The following is a 27,505-nucleotide window of genomic DNA, read 5'->3' on the forward strand; positions in this document are numbered from 1 at the left end:
CAACAACTAATTGTTCCCTGTTGCCAGCTCCTATGATAAGACAAACCATTCGCCTGCCCTCCTTCCCCATCCGCTTTCCAAGAATAGCTATGCTGGTTGCTTTAATCTCCAACAGAAGCCTTTCCTTCACCCTTCTGACCCTCTTGTTTATATTTTCATTTTTTAGCACATCCTTTCACATCTGCACCCTGAGACGAAGCGGCTGAAATTGCACATCCCAGCGTGAGAATAAACTGAGGATTCTCACCGGGCTCCCCAAGCCATAAAGAACTAAATTTTCTAGAGCGACTGATTTTTACGTGCTGATTCTCAGCTGCGAAATTACATCAGAATTTGGTAGCGTATTCCCCTTTTCTCAGGGTGTAGGGATGTAAGGACCCCAGTTATGATCGCTCACCTGATTTTTTTACCTTTAACCTTAGTTTTCCTTTGTTTCTACAACTGGAGAAGGACTCATCACCTGCGTCTGAGAGAAAAGAGCCCTAATGAGCAAAACAAGCGTGAAAAAGGGAACGAATATGCAAATATTTCACTTTCCTTAGTGGCCCTTCCCTCCTGTATCCATCCAACATAAATTGTCGTAATTCACATGTTTTCACTGGCATATAGGAAATGTTTCCAGATTTGCACATTCCGTGTTTTAGAAATTCCTTGTGTCAAGGGCTGTAGGATTTACTGTGACTCAGATGCACGGGGAACTTGTGTGTGTAATGTGCATTAAACGAAAAGCAATACAAATAAACCATCTTACCATGGGGGGAAACAATGTTTTTAGTATGATGAGAAAATATCTTTATTCTTATGTTATGAGAGAAGGCAGTTAAGTGCTTATTCTGACCCCACAGTTTACAAGAAAACATTCCTTTAATTATCATCACTGTTAACGCCGTACACACAGGCAGACACAGACAGCAGCTTCTCAAACGTTGCGCTGGAGACAGCAGAAAATTAATGGCTGCGGTGTCAACAGCCCTTTCTGCCCAACACTTTTCCGCCGCATCTTCACGCTGAGGCGGAGCGGCCAACGTACGGCCAGGAGGGCCGGGCTGACGGCTCCGCTCGGGCAGCACCGAGGCTGTAGAGACAGAAGCCAGCACTGGAGGGTTCGCTGCCGAGGCTGCTCGCCTTTCCCTCAGCCGGGTGCTGCCGCCTCAGGCCGCGAGCCCCGACCCGCGCTGCTCCGCGCTGCCCGGATCCCCCGCAGACACCGCCCGCCCGCGCCACGGTGGTGACACCGCCTGAGTCCGGGGGCGCCTGCGCGGTACGCCCCGCCCCCCGAGGCGGGCTCCGCGCGCCTGGTGGCGTCATCACGCGCGCGCCGGAAGCGCCGTGATGCGGGGCCGGTTGCTGCGCGCCTGGCGCGAGGGGGTGAAGGCGGCGCGCGGGGCGGCGGGGCGCGCGGGGACGCGGCCGCCATGGCGGGTCCTGTTCTTCGGTACCGACCGCTTCGCCGTCACCGCCCTACGGGCCCTGCAGGCCGCCAGGTACCGCCCGGTACCGCCCGCTGGCCGGGGGAACGGGCCGAGGGGGCTGCGGACTGCGGGGAGGGGGCTGGAGGCGGAGCCGCGAGAAGAGGGTGCGGGGGACGGGACCTGAGAGGGAATGTCAGGGACTGTGGAGGGAGCAGCCGAGGACGGTGAGGGAGGGATGGGGAGTCCTTATAGCGGCCTTTCAGCGCTAAAAGGGGCCGGTAAGAAATATGGGGACAGACTTTTTAGCAGGGCCTGTTGTGATAGGACAAGAGTCGATGGTTTTAAACTAAAAGGGGAGGTTCAGGCTGGACATGAGGAAGAAATTGTGGCCCCTGAGGGTGGTGAGAGCCTGGCCCAGGTACCCAGAGAGGTGGTGGGTGCCCCACCCTGGAGACATCCCAGGCCAGGCTGGACGGGGCTCTGAGCAACCTGAGCTGGTGAAGATGTCCCTGCTCATGGCAGGGGTGGCACTGGGGGAGCTGGGAAGGCCCTACAACACAAACCATTCTGTGATTCTGTGAGAGCTGATGATGGGGTTCAGGGCCATCAGGGAATGAGCTGGGGTCACGGGTGCAGGGGCTGTGGTTTTGGGCAGAGTTTGGTAGGGAAGTGGCGGTGAAAGTGGCCTTAGGGTGGGACAGGGACCATGGTGTGGTGAGTGGGTCGATGGAGAGGGGTCACGGTGGGGCAGAGACTGTGGGGCTGCGTGGGAGGGGGTCTGGGATTGAAAGGGGGAAGTTGGGGGTTGGGGGGGGGTAAGGGGTGTCAGGAGTGTGAGGCTGGGCAGAAGCAGACGATGGGAGCTGGAGGGGCAGGTGGTGTGGAAAGGCCCAGCGACACAGCGAGGGGTGAAGATGAATAATCCTTTGCCTCTCCGTTGCTGTGCTTGTGTGAGGCCTTCAATACCTTGTCCACCGCAGGGAGCCCAGCGAGGACTTGCTGGTGTCCAGGCTGGAGGTGGTGACGCTGCCCTCCCACCTGCCCGGGGACCTGCCTGTGAGGAGCTGTGCCCGGGAGCTCCAGCTGCCTGTTCACGAGTGGCCACACACGGGGCCCGTGGGGCAGTTTGATGTGGGCGTGGTGGCATCGTTTGGACGTCTCCTAAGTGAGGAACTTATTCTGCAGTTCCCATAGTAAGTGAGCTGACAGAACGTCTATTACTGCTTTGGTAGCAAAGCTGGACTCTGGTTTTGAGTCAGCACCTGTGACTTGTAGCAGATGGGATCAGCCTCTTTCCTGGGTTCATCTGCTTTGCGTGAGCCCTGTTTCTGTCGCTGTGAAGTTCACAGTTCCTTAACACATTGATGTAGATCTATGAATAATTAATTTACCTTTCTTCCTTTCTTTGTTCACTAAGAAACTGAAAGTTATTTGGTGCGAATTTTCCTTTAAACATATATTTAAACCAATAACATTTCAGAAGATCTGAAGAGTTAATTCTTAAAGTAGTTCCAGTGTAATAAATGTTGCACACCCATTTACATATGGGTTCAGCTTCACGTACTGTTCCTATTCTAACTTTAAAATATTTGAATTCAGTGGCATCCTGAACGTCCATCCTAGCTGTCTCCCGCGGTGGCGTGGTCCCGCACCAATAATCCACACGGTGCTTCATGGTGATAAAGTGACTGGGGTAACGATTATGGAAATAAGACCAAAAAGGTAGGTTAGTTGTGCTTCCCAAAACAACTCATTGCTTTTGTTGCCTTTTGGGACTTGAAATCATCACCACTTATGTTGTCATTTAAATCATTCTGTGTGATTACTATTTTTTTTAATATGTGAGCGTGTTTAGCATTAACACTGGAAATATTTAGAAACTTTCATCTGACCATATAAGGCTTGCCACAAATACAGTATTTTAGCGAGTGTGTAATTCTCACTCTAGACTCTGGACCTGTTCTCTAATTTTTTGCTTAATTACAAGGAGCAGACAGAGAACAAACATTCACACAGCTAGATGGGCAGGCTTGGTATGACACAACAGAAAAGATCTGGTTTTCTTATTTGCCTGAAACCTCTGTAAGTGAAACCAGACAAGAAATTGTTGTTTAGGCATGAGAGAGAAATTACATGTTTTAGTTTCAGCACAAACTCTGACTTAAAAGGCTTGTGAAAACACATTACCATAGTTTTCTTTCTTAGGTGCTTGTCTGATAATAGATCTCAGGAAACTGTGAAACAAATTTCATGTGAATACTTCAGGCTGTTTCTTCTGAGATCTTACGCTTCCAAACTGTAAATGGTGCATTCGGATCAATCTTAGCTTGCTGAGGTGGATCTTGCTTGCCAAGATACATCTGATATTATTTTCCCCATGTTGTCTTGTGAACTAAACATTATTTGATAAGGTCTGAAAAATAAACTTTTAGAGAGGGGAAAAAGGGATATTTAGCAACTGAGTTAACTTATTGAATGGAGACTTTTGAACTGTTTATTGAGTTATAGCTTCTCCTCCAGTGAGCTGGTGTGTTTTTGGCCTTATAGGTTTGATGTTGGTCCAATTATTAAACAAGAAGAGTTCGCTGTTCCTCCCCGCTGTACTGCAAAGGAGCTGGAAGTGATGTTATCAGAGATGGGTGCAAGCATGGTAAAGTGTCACTTCTGATAAGTACCTTGCTTTTAATGTGTGTGAACAGATTTCTTCTTAATCTTGTTCGGAGTTGACAGCAATTGGGAAGAGGAGGGAGAGCTGGGAGTGTTTGTGAGAGGAAAGCAGAGTGATATGTGATAAGCTGTCAGTGCTGATCCCGTGTGTTGCCATTCTTTTTCTATTCAGTGAAAAACTCAAGTGCTTTGTATGGAAACAGTGTAGTTTCTTATTTTATTTAAATAAATATATATCTGTTTTTTCATCTCAATAATTAGCTTTCATCCTTTTCTAGGATTAATGGCAGAGAGGAGATCATCCATAAAAGAATACTTGGGTTTTTAATTGTGATTCAGGAGGAAGGATGCCTTTGGTGTATTTGTATGCATGATACAAATCTTTTGAATGCACTGACCCAGTTTCCTAGAAGTTCACAAGAAAGCTTAACTGATGAAAAATTAAATACTCTATTTCTGTTTTGTATTTACTGTTAATAAATATTTTCTGCTTAGCTTTGCTAATATTCTGTACAAAATTTCATTTTGCAGCTGATATCAGTTTTGAAAAACTTGCCTGAAAGTTTAAAAAATAAAAAAGAGCAACCAAAAGAAGGAGTAACATTTGGTAGGTACACAGCATACTTAATGCAACTTGTTAGTTTTTTCTTTTATCAGCTGGAAAACTTTCTTCCTATTGTGCTGGGTTATACTTTTTTAGATATCTTTCTCAGTATGAGCTCTTCACTGCCTTCTCTGGCTTCAAAATGTCATGCAGAGGGAAAAATGCTTCAGAATTCTTCTTCAGATGTACTGCATTAGTCTTTTTTATTTTTTCTCCAGTTACCCATACAATATCAAAATCACTGGTCACGTCACAGAATCTGAGTTTGTTATTCTTCATGGTTGTAACGTAGACAAGAGTGTTGCAGCTGTGTTTGTAAATACATGTTATCAGTTTGTAGTGCAATGGGTAAATAAGAGCACAACTGAGAATAAAGTAGAAATGATCCAAACTGAGGTTTTTACAAAATCTTTTCTCCAGTTGTTTTCTAAGCTACCTATGGCCAGATGGTAAACCTGCTGTTGGTCAGGATAAAATTAGGTTTAAATAAGATAAAATAATACAGCTATTTGTTTGCAAAAAATGCAGAACAAAATATGAAGTCCTTTAATTTCTTTCCTCCCCCAGCTCCTAAAATATCTGTAGCTAAGAGTTGTATAAAATGGGAAGAACAAACAGCTGCACAAATAATTCAACTGCATCGTGCAATAGGAAGTATGGTAAGACAGCAGAATTTTTTAAAATCCTTTTCTGTCACGTGGCACATCCAAGTTTGGTGTAGATATTTTAACTAATGACTAAAACTCAAGTTTAATTATTTAACCTCTAGAACCTAGCATGTGTTTTAAAATCCCAACATAGTTTAGCATTAGCGATGGAATTAGTGTGGAGGAAAATTTCCATGAACTTGATCCCAAGCGCAAAATCAGCTGGATAGTTTTGTATTGTTTCCTTAGTGCTGGGATTTCCATTGGTGCATCTGAGGGGGTTTCAGAATGTTGTAATGACATCTTTCTGTGACAGTCAAGAGTGCAAACAGGCACAGTAAACAGCTGCGGCAGCTACTTGCTTAACGCATTACCGCACATGCTAGTGATTTGCTTGTTAATGAGATGAGGAAGAGCAAGGAAAACTAGATATAATAAGAAAATTAATAAAACTGTCTTGTCTGGACAGATACCTATTTTTTTTCTCCCCTAGTGTTGTTATCACAGGTATCTTGCATGAGGAAAAAAGAACACCCTAGGCAGTCACCTGGAAATCATGAAAATATTCTCAGTGTGTCACCTGCTTCTGTTTCCAGTTCCCTTTGCAGACACTCTGGAAGGGCACTGCTGTTAAACTTCTGGACTTTGTGGAAGTGGATAATATCCCTGGTTTTACTGGTATTTGCTTTGAAATTGATTTCTTAAGTTAAATTTTCTAAGATTTATTTGTACATGGTACACAACTGTATTAAACAATAGCTTTAAGTAGTGCATTCTGAAACTCCAACAGAACTAAGTAAGTCTTATATATGCTTAGAGCTCAGTAAGTTTCTGTGTGCCAAGATAAGCATAAATGGGTTTTAAGGACATTCCTGCTTTGTGATTATATTGAGTGAGCAGCAGGTTTAGTTCTGAGAATCCTGAGATTGGAGGATTTCAGTCCTCTCATTAGTTACGAGATCCTCTTCTAATTAATGCGCTTGTCTGGGGGTCACTGAGGAAAACTGTCCCTGTGTACTATCACTTAAACCATTTTATGTGGTAGTTTGTGAGTTCGAGAGCTTGTGGGCTGAGCAGTGTCCCGGAAGCTTAAAGTCTCTTCATAGATCAGGTGGGGAGCAGTGCCAGAGAGCGACTGTTCTGATTCTCCCCTGCCCATTTGGGTATAATAAACCACAAAACGCAATAAAATATTGTTTAGCAAAATAGTGACTCAAGATGATGATTGTGCTTCAAAGAGACATAAGTGTTTCAAGCTGTTTTGTACTTGTTGGGATAAAATTACAATACAATTTTACTTTGCTCTTAGATAAAGTATTAAATGATTGTGGAGCTGTTCCTGGTTCACTCCTATACCATAAAGTGTCCCAGACGTTGATAGCTCGTTGCAAGGTAGGTTTTTCCCATTTGTTTTATCTTCATTGCCCTAAAGATGAGGTTTTTAGCATTTGTGTGACATAATTTTTGTCTTAATTATCGATAGTTATTCACTAAACTACTTTAGATTAGCATCAGTCTTTTTATTTGACACCTTGAAGAACTTCTAGTTGCCACTAATTGCTTTACCCTTGCAAGTGAGAATTTGACTTGTAATGTAAATGTGATGACATTAAATGAAATACATTCTGTAAGCCAGCCCAGTGAGAGCTAAAGATAATTTCAAAACATGGAAGAAGCTTACTGCCATTTTTTTGTTTTGTTTTTATCTTTAGGAAGGCTGGGTTGGAATCAAAACAGTTGTATTAAAGAAGAAGCTCACAGCAGTTGACTTCTACAACGGATATATGCACTCTTGGTTCCAGCAGAACGCAAGAACAGTTCATCAGGAATGCAGATTTCAGACACTCAAACTTAGCACGACAAAAAAGACTCTGAAACAGAGGGAAATATTGGCACAGGATATAAAGCAATAGATGTATTTTTAAATGTGGAAGAAGATGGCTGTAAGTTAATAGTAATATAAAATATTTCAGTGCCCACCTGTAACATTCAACTTGGTTAAGGGGTTTCCTCTCAAAGTGTTTGATATTACTGTCATACACCTGTCTTCATTGTGAGTTCCTGGTGATACTCATTTCTCTTTCCCCCATCAAGGAAGAGAATTTCTGTGAATGCTGAAGATAGCGAATAAATCCCTTTTTCCACTGTTGAGTAATAAATGTATTTTTATACAACGTTTTCAGTTTCTTTTTGAGGTCTTTCTGGTATAATTTTCTTCAAGCGTAAGTTGTGCAGAGTTACTTTCAATCTGGTAATAATGAAGTCCTGTGCTTCTTTGTAATTCTGATTTTAGTGTTTGCTGAGACTTTTAGATTGTCTGGTTTGATTTTCTCGTGGACCCTTAACTTACCTTTGTACCCCCGCATTGAGATTAATAACTTCAGTTTAGCCAAGAAGATCTAGAGAACCTTTTCCTGTCCGTGATTGTTTTCTTAGAGTCAACTACACTTAAAACAGAACATCCCTGATCTCCCTGGAATTTGATGCCACATCTTTATATAATCCCATACACAGAGCTGTGGTTATGTGCCTTTGTCGGGGTTATTTGCTCGGTGGGGTTTTATTCCATCTGATCAATCTGTGCAATCAATGGCAGCTGCTTAATTACTTGTGTCTTCCTGCTTATTTTCCTTGTGTGGTTTCAGTCTACAGGTATCTGCTGCCAGTGTGTTGGAATTCAGTTTCAATCAATTTTCAATTCAGAAAGGGAACAAACAGAATATTCTTAATTAATTCTAATCCAAGATTGCCTCATCCAGTTCTTTTAGGACTGTCGTGTGCTTTATTTGGGCCTGTTGACATTGAAAATGCTGTAAATAGTAAGTGCTGTTTGATATCATCCATGAGTGCCAGTTGATTATTTTTAGTCACCTGCATGTGATGTGAGCACATCATTTTTTCCTTTTAAATTCAGAAAAGAAAAATTTACTGTGAATATTTGCTTTTCTATACAAGTGACTTGTTTGAATCTTATTGATTCTGTTTCTCATCTATAAACTTGTAATTTACTTTGTTCAATAGATATTTTTCTTAGATATCTTTAGCTTTTCTGATGAATTTTTGAGAGGGGTTTGTACCTGATGATGAGTTGTTAATCTAATCCAAGCTTTTCCTCAACATGCCTTTGGTTAATGACGTACACAGGAAGGAACACTTCATGTAGAAGAACCCCAAAACTGATGACTCTTTTACTTTATTTTCTTAGAAGTAATGTAACACTGTGAGAATAATGGCAAAACAAAGACTGACAGCACATCCTCTTCCACACGTTCTTTTGGCTCTTCAGACTTTTCAACGTATTTTTACCTTCTCAAACAGCTGTGTCTGGAACTCAAAGCTCAAGTCAGATGTTGAATTCATGAGACTTACATCAAGGTGACAGGAATTTGAGGTGCTTGAGTGTGACTCACTGAATGAAAGCAAAAAATCTAGAAAAATGTGTTCCATCACATGGATTAAAATGTTTCTGAAGAAGCATCTGTTAGAGCAGATGCTGCAGTATTTTTCTTTAATTGCCATTCAACGATAAATCTGCTTCTGACAGGTTTTCTGCAATACATGATCCCCCGAGAAACCCAAGCCTATGAATCAGAGTCATAAACTGGAAACAACAGCAAGGTGGAAATCGGGCTCCTGTGGAGAATTCCTTTTGTCTCTGGCTGCAGACTCCCGGGTGCAGTTTGTGCTGCAGAAGTTACAAAACTGGCAAGTTTGCTTCCAAGTAAATGATCTATTTTTGTGCTTTGTTTCGACCTCCTACTTGCAAGTAAAGGTTGTGAAGTCATTTTACTGGCATACTGTTGAGGTTGATCTATGGAAGATTAGTTACCACTTAATCCCAACAGAAAGGAGGGTGGGCGAGTGTTTTGGTTTTTTTATGTGTTTGTGGGGATGGTGGTTGAATTTGGGATTTTTTTGGGGGATTTTGTTACATTTCTGGTCTCAACTATATGGCTGCTTGCCTTGTGTTTTGCCTGCTGGAGCTTCTGGGAATTTTCCATCAGTTGTTTTTAAAGAACACTCTTAGGCATCATTGGAATTCAGTATTTGTGTTTTGCTGAGGATAAGGACATTTTCTCTAAAGCTCCTTCCCCATAGACAGTGAGGTTTTTGACACTAATCAGCTGCATGTTGGGGTCTGGCCTCAGGCATGGATTATATCAGAATTGAATTAGCAGTGGAATGACTATACAAAAAAAACCCCAAACAGCAAACCCACCACCAGAACTTACAGATAAGTCTAAAATGCTTTATCATTTGTGCTTAAAATTATGAGAAGTATTTGAGTTATCTGTTAGTATGGGTCAGCCCAACTGTTCAGATGTACCAGGTCATCAGGCACTGGGAAGTGAATTGTGGTTCATTATGACCTGAGCAAAATGAAGGGTGAGGTGTGACTCCCACAGAAAGAAGACAGTATCAAAAGTTCAAGCAACTTAAGGTTAAAAGCTTTTAGATGACCAAACTGTGAAATCAACTGCTTTGTTCCTAGGAATGACTTCTGAGGAAAATTCCTTCAAGGCTCTGTAACTCCTTTACTTTTGTGAACCTGCTCTGACATCACAGTTTTAGCAAAGAACTATGTCTCTGTCCTTGGCATCTCCAAAATGACATGGGGCAAAGCACCACTGTTATAACTTGCACATCGTGTGAGATCTAGTGCAGTTAGTCATTGCTGGCAGGTGGTAATTTCAGTTTTAACTAAAACATAAAGCAACAGCAAAGAATTTCCCTGCGTCTTTGGGAGAGTTTGAGGTGGCATGTGCACAGAAACCCTGTAGATGGTGCTCACTGCGTCTCTTTTAGGGAAAACCAAGGTCAGCTGGGCAGAAAAACATGAAAATCTGGTTCAGAATGTCTTCAGTTAGTTGTTTAATACCAAATAATGTCTAAACCATATTGTAGCCAGGATACATATACTTGTAACTTAATCTTTTGACCTATGCAACATTTGCTTTAAGGCTTCTCAGAATTGCTTTCTATGCAAGATGTTATCGAAGATTAGGCAGTTCTTTGTTGCTTAACAGTTAATGTCCTAGCTCTGAATGCGCGCAACATTACTGCAGTTGTTTTATGGAGGAAAAAAGGGTAAGATTTTCTTTTTTTCTTTTAACGGAGGATATCTTTGGCATGCTATTTTTGGCATGGTAAAGAAGCTTTAAAGGGAATTGGTGTTCCCCAAGCAGCTCTTAGCCAAAATGTCTCTTTGGAAACTTTACTTTCACCTAGCTCTGGAGGGATTTAACTTGGTAGGCAAAGAAAATCTGATTATTTTTGCAGAACAGACAAAACAAAAAAGGGATATTCACTGATGAGGTGTGGAATAGCATGTCAGGGTTGACTCTGGAACACAGACATGGTGATTCAATCCCCAGTACCGCTGCTGAGGTCAAGTACAGCCACCCTAGCAATTGGAAAGTCATACTAGCAAAATAAAACAGCTGTCCTCTTCTTGGATGAGAGAGGAGAAGTAGCAGAGGTATTCGTAGATCCAACGTCCACTACAGCTCAGTTTAAGACCGCTGAAGCCAAATTGCTGGTAGAACTGCAAAATGTTTGGGCACCAGAAGGGCTCTGGTGTTGGATAGGGATGATTTCATCTTGGATTTCAAATAAATGTTCAAGGGAGTGTTATTTCCTAGGATGCTGGTGACTCGCAGTTGAATGCATCTGTTTCATAATGTGAAACCTCACTACTCCCCCTGCTTCCTAGGAAACCTTTTTATTCCTGTTTTCTGCTGAGTAAATTACAAAAAAAACCAAAAAGTGTAAGTGACTACTCACAGCAGTACTTGAGTCTTCTTAAAAAAAGTTGCTTGCAAAATCCCTGAATAATTTGAAGATTGAGACTAGACAAGAATATCTCCTCTTTTGTTTATCCTAACTGCTGGTGCCTGATAGTTTCTTAGAAGCAATATTTTCCCTTTCTTAAGAACAGGAGGGAAAGGTCACCAGATCTATCTGAGGGCTAGAAACTGAACAACCTTAGTGGAAGATGCTTTGCCTTTAGCCCCAAACCTGCTGATGCTGAGGAGCCAGGTCTCCTGCTTCGGGCTGTTTCTCGAGGTTGGTGGTCCGAAGGCAAAGGCTGAGGGAGGAGCAGAGTCACAGCCTTTCTGCATTCCTCCAGCTGATGCTCTCCTTTGATATGTGGGAGTGTGGGTTTGGTTTCAGGTTGCAGAAAGGACACTGACCATAAACATGAGCTGGAGAAGTCAGAACTGACATTGAACTAGAGCATGAAAATTGTGTGAGCACTGGGTGCTTGGACATACTGTAGCTTTTCTCCTAGATAAGACTTTTGTAATGTATTTGGCATGGTGGCTCATCAGTAACAACAAAGTTAGCACTGAGTGGTGGTTGTTGAGCCAAGATTGTTTTCTGATAATAGTGCTTAAGCACCCGCGTTCGGAACCTCTGTCTTGCTCTGTGCTCAACATATTCTGCCAGCAGCCTCCTCCGAGAGCTCAGGGGCTCCGGGAGTGCGGAGATTAGTTTGTTCCTCCAAGTCAGAGTTAAGCTGCAGTGGGGGACAGACTGGGGGAAACATGGAGATCTTCTTTCTGTTTCATGAACAGGCAGAATTTCAGGCTGTAGAACTGTGACCATTTCATTCATGTCAAACAGCCATTTCTCCCCAAAAAGAAGAGCCCTGTACCCCGCTGTGTTTGGCTCTGGCAAGCCCACATGCGGCACAGAGACCAGATCCCAAGCCTGCTTTCATCCGTGTATGTCTTGGGCTGGTCTGCAGAAGTCATTTGTGTTACTTCACCCTCCAAGTGATGAAACTAAGTTGGGGATTTGGCTGGCTGGATGCAGAGGAGGAGGGGAACAGAGGGAAGAGACATTTCTCTGTGAGTCTGCAGCACAAGCCAAGAGCTCTGTGGGAAGGTCCCAGCTAATGCTCCCCACTGGCTGCCCTGGCCCCAGCTCATGCCAAGCCCTTGCAGCAGACTAAACACAAAAGAAAACAGAGTCTAAATTCATTGGTATGAAGGGGATATGCCAGAGTGTTCCACAGCTCTTCCTTTTCTGCTTCTCTTTGGTAGCTGTCAATTTGCATAAAAACATGGATTATTAAGGTTTGTTTTGTTTGGGTTTTTTACATTTTTAAGCCTAATTCAGGCTTATTCCAGCACAGCTCTGCATTTACTGCCTGGGATGCCCTGCGTCACACCAAAGAACCTGTTCCAAAGCTTGCTAAATACTACTGAAAGATTCCCCGTAACATTGATGGGCTGTAGGTAAGACAGTATAGACCTAAAACTGTCTTCATACCCATAGGAGGGGATCGGGTAGGGGAGAGAAATCCATACGTGAATGTGTGTTTAAATTCCATTTTTCATCCAGTAGCACTGCCCACATTTTTGTGATCTCTCAGTGGAAATTTTGATGTTGGAGGCTTGCTGGCTTGCCTGCACCCCAAACATTTATTGCGGGTGTTTGGGTGTAAACAAAGGATGTCGTCTGTGCTGGTGAGGTCCTCAGCTCTGCTCTAGAAGTGGTGGGGGTTTGATAGGGCTGCTTAATAAGTCACTTGGAGATGGATCACTGTCCGACCACTTCTGTGGCCATCTGTACTTTGAGCTAAGAGCAGCTTCTTGCCCAACAGCGTCCTGCTTGCTGCTGCTGAATCTGGAGGGAAGCTTGTATTCTCCCTGTCCCTGCATCTCCCAGCCCAGCTCTTCATTGCCTGGTTTCCTATAGTCTTTGACGCTCTCTTCCCAGCCCTCTTTCCCCCCATCTTGTCCCACCATGGGAGCACTGCTGCTGCCTCCTTAGTTCATCCCTTGCCGTGACCTTCTGCTCTGCTTCTCGCAGCATTACCGTAGACTCTCCACATCTCCAAGCTGGGAGAAGATTCCCTGACTGCAGCACACCATGGCCAAGCCTTGGACCTGGGGAAGCACCCAGGTACCCACCAAACCCTTCACCCATCTCACGCTGATAAAGCTGTGACCTGTCTGCGAACAGACAAGTGAAATTTTGTGGCTTATTCTTTGGTCAGCTCTAAGCCTGGTTTACTTGGGTGTGTCAAACACAAAAGCAACGTAGCATTGTCAAAGTTACAAAATTACTTTTTTTATTAACCTACCATATAACAGAGCATGGATTTTTCTTGGCAAATAATGCAAGAAGCAAGAGAAAACTGTAGTTTTATCCGTATGGAGCCTACAAATCCATGGCTTCTCTGTGCTGTTGAGCATGTGAGTTCTTAGAAATGCAGCTTCTGGTAGTTTAGCTTGAATACAGTCATTCTAAACCAAGCTAGAAATAAATAAAATACTTACATTTCAAGTACAAAACCTTGCAGTTGAATTCAGTATGAGGAAATCAGTTTATTCCTTTTTGTGTTACTGACTACTGTACAGGTACTTGGGCTGGCAAAGTCTGCAGATGCAGAACGGAAGAATGTTTTATGTACATGACTTAATTGAATTATGTGTTTAGTCTTCCCTTTACACTATCTTGTGAAGCTGTTTAATGTCAGGCAGAAAGAAGATTTTTATAGATGCATTTGTTAAGACATGAACCCACTACTGCTACTGGCCCCAATTTTTTTGCCTTATGTCTTTCCTTTCTGCTGGGGGAAACAAAAAAAGTGCACTTTAATTATGTCTCAAAAATAATGACACCTACCAGCTTTGAATTAGATTATTAGCAGGTAGATGTTACTTTCAAATTATATTTAATGAAGTGCGAGCAACTTTACTGAGGCTCCTATACAGCTCTAGTATGAGGGAGAACGTTAACCTCTCGTTGGGATCCTGCTTTGGGGGATTCGGCGACTCGCCGGCTGCCGTCGGTACGCGGGGCTCTCCCCTGGCAGAACCAGGATGGACTGCTGGCCCGAGTTCCTCTGGGACTGGAAGATGCTTTGCTCCGCCGCGCTCCTCTCCGAACAGGTGAAAGTCAACCCAACGCCAACATTGCTCTTCATGGTTCTGGAGGTGCCGTCAGACGTGCCATCAAAACACCTGCCCAGAGCGATTTCCTTGGCGATCCTCGGGTCTTGGTCAGTGACGGTGTAGATGCCGTAGTTGTGCCCCAGCGGGTCGAGAGGAGCCAGCATCGTATACTCGCTGGAGTCGTTGTTGGTAGCCATGGGGAGGTGGTTCACCAGGTACTCGTGGAGCATGCTGTTGACACTCTCTCGGCGGCAGCTGCCTTGGGGAACCACCTTCACAAGCGTGCGGTCCACGCGGTCTTGGTCAAAGAGCATGCCGCTGCACTTGAACTCCAGGCAGGCTGCCGACACGTCCGGCTGTGTGGGGTCACGGATGCTGCGGACGTCCCTGATGCCGTAGAGCTTGCCGATGGTCCGCGGGTGCGTCCCGCCCATGTTACGAGACCTTACGTTCACCTCTTGGGGTCCGTTTATTTTTACTTTAATGTAGCAGGCTCTAAATTCCATGGGCTTGGGCCACCATGCCAGGTAGTCATCAGTCCAGCTCATGAGGTCGTCTTCACTGAAAGGAACAGTGTTGTAGTCATATCTGTCTCCCTCTATCCTGTAAAACCTGAAGTGAGCAGCACTGTGTGGAGCTTCCTCACACTCTCTTAGGTTTTCATAGGCATAAATAGGACCGTTGTTCTCTTCTGGGGAATTAGGGCTTGGCTTGGCCATGTTGATGCTGAACGCTGTTTTCTTAGTGCTGGAGTCCTCGTGGTCTGTTCTCTTGTAGTTGAGTTTGTTGAGATATGGTTGTGGGACCCCGATAGCGTTAGGGTTGAGTTTGGGAGCAGAGGACACAGCTTCAAGCTCTTCACCCCCCATGCTTGCTAAAATATAAGCTGCATAGGCCTCGGGATTTTGCTCGTCGCAGAAGGCAGGCACACAGGCACCATTGGGACCAGTGACTACGCTATCAAAACGGCCCCAGGCTCTGGGGTTGGAGGAGTACCCCGGTGTTGGCTCCGTGTTTATAATAGAAATCACAACCCCTTGGATCTGCTCGCTTTGCAGGAACCTCTCACTTCTGTAGGCTCGGACTTTGACATAGCACCGTCTGCTCTCCGGGACGTCCAGGTTAAAAAGCCGCCTTTCTTTGATCTCCATGTTCCCAACCAAAAATGTTCTCTCCTCCCTTTTGCGTCGTCTGCTTTTCTCAAAGTTGAAGTCCCCTTCTTCTTCCCATAATCCTGTCTCTGGGTTCAGGGACCAAAGCTTCATCTCTTGCAGGTGCTCCGGCATCTTCACCTGAGCAGCATCCAAATGAACCTTCACTTCTTCTGCATTAAGAGACTCGGTGCCCTGTTCGTCTGTGAAGTCCACGGAAAACATGCCGTATGTGCGGAGCGGGAATACATCTCCTTCCTCATCTACAAAGTTTAGGTCACTTTGAGTCACAGGGGCAGCTGAGATATTTCTTGGGTCCAGAAATGTCACGCTGGCTTTCACTTTGCCTCTGTAGGCTTCTCCATTTTTCCTGTAAAATGCATTGGGAGGGATTTCTAATTCAGCAATTGGATCGTCGTCTTCTATTTCTCCCAAAGAAATGACATTGGTTTCAGTGGATTCCAGTGTAACCGGGGCTTTTTTTCTTAGGAGCTTGATCTCATGAAACACAGCGCCTCCGTTTTCCTTGAAAGGCAGAACTTTTGTTGTGTTCACGAATTTCTGCAGCCGATCAACAAAAGTTAGAACCAGTCTCTCCGTGTCTGCTGGGATTTGGATGGAGAAGGTTCCCTTGTAGCCGGTCATACTTACTCTTTTGTTCCCCATGTAGATGTGGCCAAACCTCAGGGGCTCACCATTATCTGCTGCAGTGGCTCTGCCTCGAACTGTTATTTTGGTCTCGGTGCATTTTTTGCAGCCACATTCTACGACAACTTTAGTGGGGAGCGTGTACCCGTCGCAGGAGATGTCTCTGGTTTCCATCTTGGACACCCCACAGCAGTAGGCGACATTGTCCTTGCACCGAAGTCCCTTATCCAGCTTCCCAGCACAGGTCTTTGCTGGGCACTTGCCCACATCATAGTAGAAGGAGTTTGTTGCTTTTTGGAAGCAGTCATGTGGAAGCCGGATGAGGTGGCTTTGGGGTTGAGAGTTGCAGGATGCCTCTTGTCTTCCTGTTAAATAGGATTTCTTAATGAACAGCAGGAAATAATTGTACAGTCATCACTCTGTGGTCTGAAACCTTCAGAGCTAAACATTGCTTCAATAAAGGGGAGGTTTTCACACCCATAAACCAGATGTTTTGCAGGATTTTGGTTAGCTGTATTCATCTGGCCCCTGTTTCAATGAGGCAGGTGATCAGCTTTATCTGTAGGTACCTGGCTGGAGTATCCCAGCTCCTGCTCACCCACCACTGCCATCCACCCCCACCTCAGCTAGATGTTCTAGATGAGGAATAAATTTTTTATATACTGTGGGTGGTGAGAGCCTGGCCCAGGTTGCACAGAGAGGTGGTGGATGAACCATCCCTGGAGACATCCCAGGCCAGGCTGGACAGGGCTCTGAGCAACCTGAGCTGGTGAAGATGTCCCTGCTCATGGCAGGGGTGGCACTAGATGAGCTTTGAAGTTCCATTCCAACACAAACTGTTCTGTGATTCTATGATTCTGCAGCTGCCTGGCTTTTTGGCTACGGACAGACTAAAATATGTCCCAAAGTTTAAAACAAAACAAAAAACCTAACCAAACAGAAATATTCACATGTCAGGCAGCAAGTGCAGCGAGAAATCTGCTGAAAGCAGCAGATTGAGCTTGGCAGGTCACCTACAATCCAGAGCTCCAGTTTGAAGAGAGCATCTGGTTCATAACCAGCTCGCGCAGGCTTATCTGCTAACAGATGTATGAAATAAACTACAAATATTTTTCCTGCAACTTTTCTTTGCCACATGTATCACTTTTTCTGGTTTCTGCCCATCACTGCTGCTCGTGGAGCATCAAGAACATTTTCTCTTACCTATGACAGCAAGTTTGGCTGATCGAGACTTCACTGAGCCCCCGGCACTGCTGGCCTTGCAGAAATACTCTCCAGCCTGGTCTCTGTTCAGGTTCTTCAGAATCAGGTTGTTTTTATATTTGTATAAGGAGGGATCCAGCAGCGAGCCATTGTGGTACCTAGAGGCAGTTAAGGGGACAGGGGTTCACCGCCTGGCCAGAGCAGAGCCATGGCCTGATCCTGCATCTGGATTTTGCCAGACCTCTTGCCTCAGTTTCCCCATTTATAGCCTAGCTAGGTGGCATCACCAAAAAATTGTTCCTCTTCCTGTAGCAGTACTGAGATGTGGCTGCTGGGCAGTTGGCAGACAGGTAGAGCTGCCTGCCATGCCTGCTGAGGTTTTTTCAAACTCTTATTTGTGTGTTTTTCCAGTCAGTCCCTTGGCAGATGAAATTACTGCACCTGCAAGAAACACCAGCTCTGCACATCTCAAGGGAACCAGCGTTTGCAGCAATTGGTTCTTGGTGTATTTAGCTGTTTTATAGCTAAAAAAACCGCCAACTTTATGGAGCCAGTAAGGAGATAAAAATTGAGTTTGTGGGACAGCCAAGACTTCTACCTGATCAAACTCAAGTTCCTTACCAGAGGTAGCGGTCAGGGGCCGGGTTCCCGAGAGCATCGCAGCAGAGCGCCACGCTCTGTCCTACTCTCCTGGCTTTGTCCTCGGGGCTCCTCAAAATGTAGGGTTTGCCTGTGGGAGAAGGAAAAGACCATCCTGTTACTCTTCTCCTCCTAAAATCACAGTTTTTATTTCTGATCACTGCATAAAGCCTCCTGTGTTTCCCCCCCTCTTTGGGGCTACCTGATCGGTGCAGCTGCACTTGGATTGCCAAGTTTCTCCTGTTGCTCTCTGGCACGGTGACAGTCGCTGTTGCATATTTAGCTTTCTTTACTTTAAGGGTGTTTTTGCCATCAGGACAGACGCCTGGGATCCTAAACATGCCCCTGTTATCAGCTGTTGTCAACAACTTGAGTTTCTCAGCTTGCAGGTAGACCCGGGCATCGGCAGCGGGTGACCCGTCCTCGAGAGAGACCTTCCCGAGCAGCGTCACATCCTCGCACATGCAGGAATCGCAGTCGGCGTTGACACGGCCCATGGAGCAGGTGATGTTGCAGACTGCAAGAAGAGGTAATGTGGGTCAGAAACCAGCCCCAAGTCTCCATAACGCTCATGGCACGGTCTCATGTCTGCTTTTAATTTAGATGCAATAAGGCAGATACCGCATAAGGAATAAATTGTATCCAAAACATATTCTTACTGATTATCAACAGCTGTGCTTTAGAAACATAGGGATGATGTCGTTTTGAACCTGACAATTAGTAGAAAGCAGCCACGTGGATATAATTACAACTGGGAGCTCTTATTTACCTTCCCCAAAGGGATGAATTTCGGGGAAACTTGAATGCAGATCAGCATGTGAGCTCTTAGCTCAACCATGGCAAAATTACCAATCCAAATGCCTTAAACTTTGTAGGTTTTTGTTACCAACTTGTGCCCAAACACCACAACTTTGTTTTTATACTAAAAGATGTCTCCCCTTATTCGATGGTATCCTGGCTTGGGCAAGACATGAATTAATTGCCAAATGAGCGCTATCTGATGGGTTTGATGAATGGTCTCCCAGACAGTGATCCTGAAATGTTTTTGTTACCTATAGTGATTAATCCTAAATCATCTGTCTCTTCCCAAGGCAAGGGCTCAGATCATTCCTTTTACAATCACAGAGCGTCCCTGTACAGCAGCTACCTGATAATTTTCTTATAGCTGGAAATAAATGACAAAAATCAGAGAAAATGTGATACAACTTTCCTGGAGAAAACATGGACTGTTTTCAGAATGATTCATTTAAAAGGGTATTACAAGAATAATATAATTAATTACAAGCCCCTTCAGCAGGGGCTGTGGCAATTCAACATTCCCAACTCTTCTCCTTCCTGGGGCTGATTGCTTGGAGACAGTAATTTGCAATTGCTGCTGTTATAACAAGATTTATGAGATTTTTCCTCTGTCCCCAGGATCTTTATGAGTCCCTGATGATTCCCTGTATCTGGATTTCCCCCTTAGCTTGCTCTTTTGCTATCAAATCTCTTAGTACTTCCCAGCCCTGCTCGGGAAGGGCACCAGCATCATGAAATTCTGGCAAGGGAGAGCAAAACGGCAGCGAAGGGAGCACAGCGCCTACACAATGGTGAGATCAGGACATCACCCCCTGCCCATGAGCGATGTTATCGGAGCACCTGAGCAGTCATGTCCGATGCAGAGCCGCCCTTCCTCCGTTACTTCGTTACAGTGCACGCCCCAGAGATGCTCAGCGAGGCAGGATCTGGTACGCTTCTGCACGCCCGTTTGGCCACACTTCCCCGAACATTCGCTCCATTTTGACCACGGAGACAAAAACCTTTTTGAATCTTGCACCAGCGGACCTTGAATAATATCAGGGGTGTGTTACTGAGATGTAAGTTACACGTATGGCTGCCCGAAAACTGGCAATTGGTTTCTTAGCAGCTTCTATATAGTACAGACTATGCATTTGGATATTATGCACCACACGGGTTAAACTAACTCAAAGCACGTTCAGGGAGCTGGGAAATAAAGCATGAGAAAGCATCTGAAGGCTTCTGACTTAATTTCCCGCAGGCTACCGTTATTCAGGATGATTAAGATAAACTCAAGGGGAGCAAAGTGCAGGCAGCTCATGCTTAGACTTGAATAACTTGGGCTTAAAGGAAATCAGATGCACATTGTCATTTAAATGCTGTCTGAGGAGCAATGCTCGCCTGCATTTCAAAAGTGGTTAAATTAAAAAAGAAAGAAAATAAAAAAGGGGGTCAAATTGTTGGTATGATCATGTTGAATGTCTTTAACCGTACTCCAACATATGTTCTCTATAGGGGAATCGTGTGTCCTACTGCGAGCACCATTTTTACTGTGTGCAAAGCCTAAGATGCTACTGAACAGGTTGAGCATGTTAGGGGCCAGCTGATCTGTAAAACAGAAAGCGGGTTTATTGAGAGGTTAATATGCGGTTAGATTTTTAAAGGAATCTCTTTAACTGGGTTACTAGATGGTATTACTTTAAGCTGCTTTGAATGGATGAGATCCCCCTCCAAGCCTGTGGTTTGGGTTTATATTTTTAATGACAATGTTCTAATAATGTTTATGAGGATGTGCCTGTGACTAACGTTCCTAAAAAATTAGGTTTCTTGGAGATGTGTGCCATGTTGTCTTCCACCCAATTTAAAATAACCCAGGTTGGGTTATTTCCTAGAAAGGCAGATGGACACATGGTTGCACTGTTTCAGTGATGGTCCAAAATGAACCATTGGCCTCCAAGACCAGGAGGCTGGAAAAGATAATTTAAATGACAGCAGCTACGGGAGCATCATGTCTGGTTTGGAGCAAGTGCTTGGGTGAGTTTTTAAATCTATTGGCATGTCAGTATCTCTAGTTCAGCATCCCAAGTAGCACGTCAATAAACCTTATTTAGTAATTTTGGGGAGGCAGGGAGAGGTGGACTTTGGGACATGGTCTTGTCCCAGGATACAAGCCTGTCTGTACTTGCCCCAAGCAAAAACTTAACGTGTAACACATTGAAGTGGGGTCTCAGTAAGATCCTAAGGCTGTTTGAGATCAGCTTCTTCAATCTGCGGGGTGGGTGGAAAATGGCAAATGGCACTATATGGCTCTGGGTAGCACCTCGACAGCCAAAAAGCAGAAAACTGAGGACAGGGAGAAGCTGAGGGGTCAAGCGCTGACGGGGACATGGGAAGGGACAGGGTTCACAGTCTGGCAGGAACGTACTGCGTCTGGCGTAGGTGAAGGTTGGATTCCCCCGGCGAGAGCTGCTCCTTGTACCTATGGGTAGAGAATATGTGGGGTGATTTGGGCAGGGTTTGAGTGCACGCTGGCCAAGCACCCGTCCCTCCTGCCAGCCCAGCTGCTCAACCCCAGTATGTCTGGCTTATGCTCTCCTGGAGGCAAAAACTGAGTTTACGGCTCACTGCTGCTAAGGGCAGACACTTTAGTTTCCAATGTCATAGGTCAAAAACTCAAAATTTTGTTTTATTTCTCCTTAGAGAAGCCGGAGTCACCCCTTGCTTTGAGAGCCCCAGCATCATGCCTTCTGCTTTGAGGGGGAAAAAAATTCTCACGGTAGTTTTCCTAAAGATACCTCTCAGTGGGTGGAGGGGTCTTCTCCAAGTGTCCATCTTTTCAGTGCTTTGATGTTCCCCAGCAGCTAAGAGAGCTGCTGGGTGTGGGACGGGAGGCTGGGAAAGTCCCCTAATCCCTCCACTACGGCATCAGCACATCCAACCCTTTCAGCACCTCCTTGAATTTAAATCCCGAGACCTAGTCAGTAAAGTTCAAGGGGTTGGGGTATCTCCTGGGGATTAACAAGCAGAGCAGGTAATTAACACCCTATGGGCTTTAATCCTAGAGCAACAGTGTCACAAACTGCCCGAGGCGTGGGGGCAGGCTGGGGACAGGCGGGTTGGGACATGTCTTTGCCCATCCCTGGGCTCTCCCAGCCTGGCGAGGGGCCGCGCGTGCCTCCCGCGGGACTTGGGGCTGTGCTCATGCGCTTGACCTTCACTTTTCCAGGAGAGGAGCCAACAGCGTGTGTCAGCGATAGCCAAAACCCTACAGGAGCTTGTGGATGATTAACATTTATTCCATTGCCTAAGTGTCCTCATCTACTCAAATAATATTGTTTAGGTTGTAAATTAAGGCTGAATAAAAAGAATACGCGTACAAACACCCCTTGTCCCGGTGAGGGAAATAACTTACTCTCCAAGCTGAGCATCACCAGTGGGCTGAAGGTTTTCTGTCCTATCTGGATCCTGCTGAGGGCTGGTTTCAGAAGCCTTTGACCTAAGGAGTCAATAAATTAGAGATTAAATTAGATTAATAATGAATTCATTAGAGTCAAGGGATTTGGGATCCTTAAGGTCTGGTTTTCAGATTTCTCTTTTGGTTGTGGCTGATGAGAGCTGTGGGAGCTGTACAGGAGATGCCAAGTGAAGTGTGTGACAGAGATGTCCCACAACATCACTGCTGCTCGGAGATGATGCAAATTTGCCATTTCCCTTAGCATCCAAGAATTTTTTTGGTGCTTTCTGTGTTGGAGCAGCTGGGATCAAATAATCATTTTATAGCTGGAGATATAAAATATATCCTGCCTTTCCCTGTGTGGAGAGAAGTGAACCTGAGGTGGAGGAGGCTGGTTGTCACCAGAGGACATAAACTGCTTTCTGCAGTTGCTGTGCCTGGGGGGAGTTGCTGATTGTGACTCGTTCCCAGGGTACTTACTGGGACCCGTCCCATTTAAACTGGGGAGCTAAGCCTGAAGCTGCCCAGCTCCCAGGGGCTCATCGGAGCTTCTGGGCACCTCCCCAGTGGCAAACTGACTCTTCCTGTTCCTATCCCTGGCTGCCTGGCCAGAGCACTTCAGTGCAAAATTCCTCTATAGCCTTGGAAAACAAATCCAAAGAACCTGCAAACATGTTTTCTCCGCAAGACCCACCGGCGCAGAGGGCCAGATTGCTTATCACTTGATGCTGTGGTACGTGTGACCCACCAGTGACAGCAGATCCAGCTGCTCCTGAGCATCTTCTCCTGGAGAAGAGCTGCATCACTGGTTCCTGAGGGCTCGGCTTGATGCTGCGGCTGGTTTGTGCCCAGGAGATGTATACAGCACTGACCGAGGAGGGTTTGCTCAGAGCAGAGGGGAGCGGGGGTGGGAGCTGGGGTGTGGGTTGGACACCATGGGGTGTCATGGACAGGAGGCAGGGATCATAGAATCATAAAATCATAGAATCATTTGGTTGGAAGAGACCCTTAAGGTCAAGTCCAACCATAGCCTGAATCTAGCACTAACCCATGTCCCTAAGAGCCTCATCTCCTCATCTTTTAAATCCCTCCAGGGATGGTGACTCCACCACTACCCTGGGCAGCCTGTTCCAATGCCCGACAACCCTCTCCGTGAAGAAATGTTTCCTAATATCCAATCTGAACCTTTCCTCGCGCAACTTGAGGATGGTGCCAGCACGGCCAGTCTGGTCACCCGGAGGCTGGCAGATGGGCTTTGACTGTGCTCTGTGGGCAGGATGGGCACCAGCCCTCGTCTGGAAGTTGCTTGACTGGGTGAAGACTGTACTGACCCAGAGACATTGGTGCCAAGCCCATGTCTGCTGGCTCAGTGGCCACCAGCAGATGTGCCATCATGCCAGTGGGCAAGTGACAGTGTGATGATGAGAACAGAAACATTTAACCTTCACCTAGAATGGATGTGGCTCCCAGAAAGAGGAAGAGGATCCATCCTTTTGCAGTGACCATGATCTCCAGAGGTGAGCAGGGGCTTCTTGGAGTATCCACAGCCGTCCTGTGCCTTCCCCAGACCTGTGGAGACAAGCCCGCCTTCATTGAGGCTCAACCAGGGTCCTGCCGCCTTCAGGGAGCTTCTCCCAATCTGAACCAGCCCAAAACATGCTGCGGGGCTGCTTTTACTCCCTGCCCACCCCCGGCAGCCCCCCACTTACCCCCAAGAGGGGAGCAGCAGTGGCTCTGCATCCGCGTTTGCATCCCCTCTTCTTCTCACCATCACATCTGAGCCCAAATCTATTCTACAGAGCGCGGATTTGGAACGACTTCTCTTTAAAATGTCTTTTAACAGCTTAAATACTTATGCAGGGATGTTCCCGCAGCCCACGCGGCCCCACGGGCCGTTCTGCTCCCCGTGTCAGCAGGAACATCTTCATCCCCCCAGCTCTCTGCCTGCACGCTGGGCTCAGCGCAAGGATCACGTCTTATCCCAGCAGATCCCGGGAGCACAGCGAGGGGGGAGGCTCCCGAGTGGCTCTGGAAGCGGAAAACCCCACACGCAAGCCAAGCCTTTGCTGCAAATATGAACAAGAAGCCAAATATTTTCCTCTTTTCTGCATGCAGAGCTGAGAGACTGAGGCTTTGTTTTGCTCTTCCCCAACTCAGTGACTTCGGATTTTGTTTTTAAGCTAGCTCCTCAGCCCTGCAGCGTCAAGTGTTTAATTTCTGAAGGTACCCATGGAGCTGGTGTTATCCCAAGTGGTATCAGCTGAAAATCCAGGTGCTTTACTTTGTACGCTCCAAATTAATGAACTTGGGGGGAGTGAAATGCTGCCTCAGCCTTTCAGTGCCTCACTTTACCCATAAAAAGAGGCTGACAAAGAGCAGCCGGCAGCGGGAACACCCCATTATTTGTAAGCAGTATTAACCAACCCCTCCGAGACTTGGGAATGTGGCACTGGGAAACACTTTGATTATGGCTCAGCAAATCTCAGTCAAGCAAAAATAACAAGCAACACATGAGTGGTGTTTTGTGGGCTTACGATGGGGTCGTGAACTCGCAGCCAGACAGTAACCAAGAAAAATTAATCTAGCCTGAAAGCCTGTTTCCCACTCGGCAGCTATTTCAGGAGCTGTCTGGGACTGGTTTGGTGCTGGTGTCCCGTTTTCCCTGGGACACACGATGCCGGGGAAAAAGGGGGTTTAAGTGGCCGGATCCCAGTGATGTGGAGGGTTCAGCATTGCCCGTGTCCTCTCTCTGGCAGGGGCTGGGGAAGATCAAATAGCCCCGTCCCCTCCCTGAACCCCCCCACTCCACTGTCCCCATAACCCTGCCTCAAACCCGTCAGCAGGGGACACAGGACATGGAGAACCATGTCCCCATTGATGTTTTCCAGCCCACAGCCTCTGTGCCTTCATCTGCCCATCAATTAATTTCCACCTCGCCTGCAATCACAGCCTCTCTTAATTATGCCGCCTTAATCACACAGCAAAATTATATAACCGCGAGCTGCGACGAAGGGGAAAAACTTAGCAGGGTTGGTTGATTTTTTTTTTTTGCTCTTACAGAAAACCCATAAAAACCGCAATTAAGGAGAATCTCGTCCGCTCGCTGTGGAGCCGCCAGCCGAGCTGCGGTCTGGGGGTGAGGCGGGGGCTTGTCAGCCACGGGTTAAGGGAATTGCAGCCGGTTGGGAAGAAGAGAGAGAGAGTTTGCAGCTTACCGAAACCTCCCCTGTGCTGCCGCCGAGCCGGACTGCGCGCGAGCCTCCCCGCAGCCCAGGCAGCGAGGTCGCTTATATAGCCCGGCGTGTAGCTTAGGGGATGGCAGCGAGCCACCGGCTGCCGAGCACAAACAGATCGGGCGAGCGAGGAAACCGCAGCTTAACAAGGTGATGGTAAACACAAACCCTTGGCGAAACAGCAGCTGCCAGGGCTGGGAGAGGTGCCACGGCGTGGCAGGGTGCTGGCAGTGACAGGGTAGGGCATGGGGTGGGCACTGCATCCCTCTGTGGGCACCGCATCCCGGTGTGGGTACCATGTCCCGGTGTGGGTATTGTGTCTCGGTGTGCGTACCACATCCTCGTGTGCGTACCTCATCCTCACAGAGCACCTTTAGGGGCTCACCCTGGGTCCAGATCCCAAATACATGCTGCTGAGCACTGAAGGAGGAGACACAGTGTACAGGCATGGGGTGTATTGAGTTTAGGGGATGATTTTTTGGCTCTTGCCTGATCTAGGACACCTTTGCCCCGACACTGGCTATGGCAGGGATCAAATGAGAATGCTGTAGGGATGTGAGGATGTGGGACAAGCCAGATGGATCGTTTTGAACACTTGAGGTAGCACAGAGCTGTGGAAGCAAGATCATCCTTCCAAATAAATGTGACTGCATCTCACTCGAGCCGTGGGGAGATCCAACAAAGCCCCTAATGAGAGCTCCCTGCCTGCCCCTGAATCATTTCACCCCCCCAGATCCTTCCTCCCTCTGCAGCCGGATTTTTCTCATGTAATTTGTGGCAGCTGGTCCTGGCTTAGAGCTTCTGGGATCTGCAGAAAATGTGCGACCATGTGCAAGCACATACCACCCGTGAACACAGCCACAGGCACGGGGGCGCCGTGCTGCCAGTTTGCTGCTGGAGCCTGGTGTGCAAACATGGGCTTTACATGTCGGGAGCCATCTCCGAAGGCTGGGGACGTGTGTCGGGGCTGTCAGTGGCGTGCAGGATGTGCCAGCCGTGCCCTGGGCTACCTCTTAGTAATCCCTGCCGGCCCGGCTGCCAGAGGAACATCCATCAAGGTGTCACATAAAAAGTAATTGGCGGTGGCCTGCACCCGCTCCTGTGGATGTTTACGAGGGAAAAGGAAAAGGCACCTGAGATGTGCCAAAAAAATGGCAGAATGTTTATCTGGTGGGCAAGGAGAGCCGTTGAGCTGGAGGCCCCTCACCTGCGACATAAACACGGAGCTCAGCTGTGTTTCCCTGCTGTGATAAGGACAAGATGTGGGAAAGGTGCTGAGACTGAGAGCAAAGAATTCGTCTTCCCCAGGCAGCACCTACATCCCACCACAGCTGGCCCATCCCTGGCCCAGCACTGACACCTTGGCAGGTGGCTCCAGTCCCACCAGCTTGTGCTGGCATTGACTTCCATGGGTCACACTGTGGGGTAAGGAAATGTGCTGCTCTGCAAAAGGAAAAATAAGTTATTCTTTATGTTATGGAAAACAGGTGATAGCTCTAGCCCAGCACAGCTGCAGATGTTTCTGCACAGGGTTTTGCAGCCTCCTTCACATGGGTGTCTCTTCCCCAGTGTGGCTCCTGCAAGACCCGCTCAGGGGACACACATGCAGTTTGGGAGCAGGTCTGGGACACGTGAGTTCATGCAAAATACAGGTCTCTAGAACAGTCCAGCTGCAAAATTTCTCTTGGCTTGGCCATCCCGCACTGCAGCTCCAGCGCGTGGCTGATGCTGGATGGAGCAGCACGGGCAGAGCCCCAGATATTTCCAGTGCTGACCACCACCGGCTTTTCCACAGGTCCAGGACATACTCCCCTCCCAGATTAACCGCAGAGGCCTTGCCCTGTCTCATGAGATTTCTCCATGGTTTCATCAACGACATGTAATTACAAAGCTGTATGTAATTAAGCTGCTGTGTTTAATGCTTCTCCAGCAGTACCAAGGATGGGGCAGCATAAGAGGACTGTGATAACCACCTCCCTCTCCATGCTCCTCCATGGTTGTCTCCCTTGCTCTTCTCATATCCCACTAATCAGTTCAGAGGAAAACAGGCTACTGATGCTCATCCCAGTGAAAAGGTGCCTCCCACCCTTTCTGATATGGCATCAGCAGAGTGACTGTCACCAACAGCTGACTGCACTGCACTAGGAGGGCGACGTGGATG

General features: G+C 46.6%; 2 protein-coding genes across 3 annotated transcripts; one reads left to right on the forward strand and one right to left on the reverse strand.

Moving 5' to 3' along the window:
• Positions 1-1,332: 1,332 nt before the first annotated feature.
• Positions 1,333-9,003, forward strand: MTFMT (mitochondrial methionyl-tRNA formyltransferase; the record flags this gene model as incomplete). 2 transcript variants are annotated; one of them, XM_080351320.1, is made up of 10 exons in its annotated part: positions 1,333-1,484; positions 2,393-2,605; positions 3,012-3,134; positions 3,960-4,062; positions 4,611-4,686; positions 5,251-5,342; positions 5,927-6,008; positions 6,640-6,722; positions 7,043-7,273; positions 8,875-9,003. In XM_080351320.1, 9 exons carry the CDS (start codon positions 1,333-1,335, stop codon positions 7,241-7,243), a joined length of 1,125 nt encoding a protein of 374 aa, XP_080207446.1. In that variant the 3' UTR covers positions 7,244-7,273; positions 8,875-9,003. The 2 variants fall into 2 exon arrangements, with proteins under 2 accessions (XP_080207446.1, XP_080207445.1); XM_080351319.1 differs by lacking the exon at positions 8,875-9,003 and having other exon boundaries at positions 7,043-7,524.
• Positions 9,004-14,079: 5,076 nt separating this feature from the next.
• CILP (cartilage intermediate layer protein) lies at positions 14,080-23,617 on the reverse strand (the record flags this gene model as incomplete). The annotated part of the gene is made up of 8 exons (XM_080351351.1): positions 14,080-16,403; positions 17,242-17,399; positions 17,863-17,971; positions 18,083-18,397; positions 19,519-19,704; positions 21,083-21,136; positions 22,070-22,153; positions 23,560-23,617. The coding sequence occupies 8 exons, from the start codon at positions 23,615-23,617 to the stop codon at positions 14,080-14,082; spliced, it is 3,288 nt and encodes a 1,095-aa protein (XP_080207477.1).
• Between the last annotated feature and the right edge of the window lie 3,888 nt (positions 23,618-27,505).

Source organism: Nesoenas mayeri, assembly GCF_963082525.1.
Source record: "Nesoenas mayeri genome assembly, chromosome: 11".
In the NCBI taxonomy this organism is placed as follows: Eukaryota; Metazoa; Chordata; class Aves; order Columbiformes; family Columbidae; genus Nesoenas; species Nesoenas mayeri.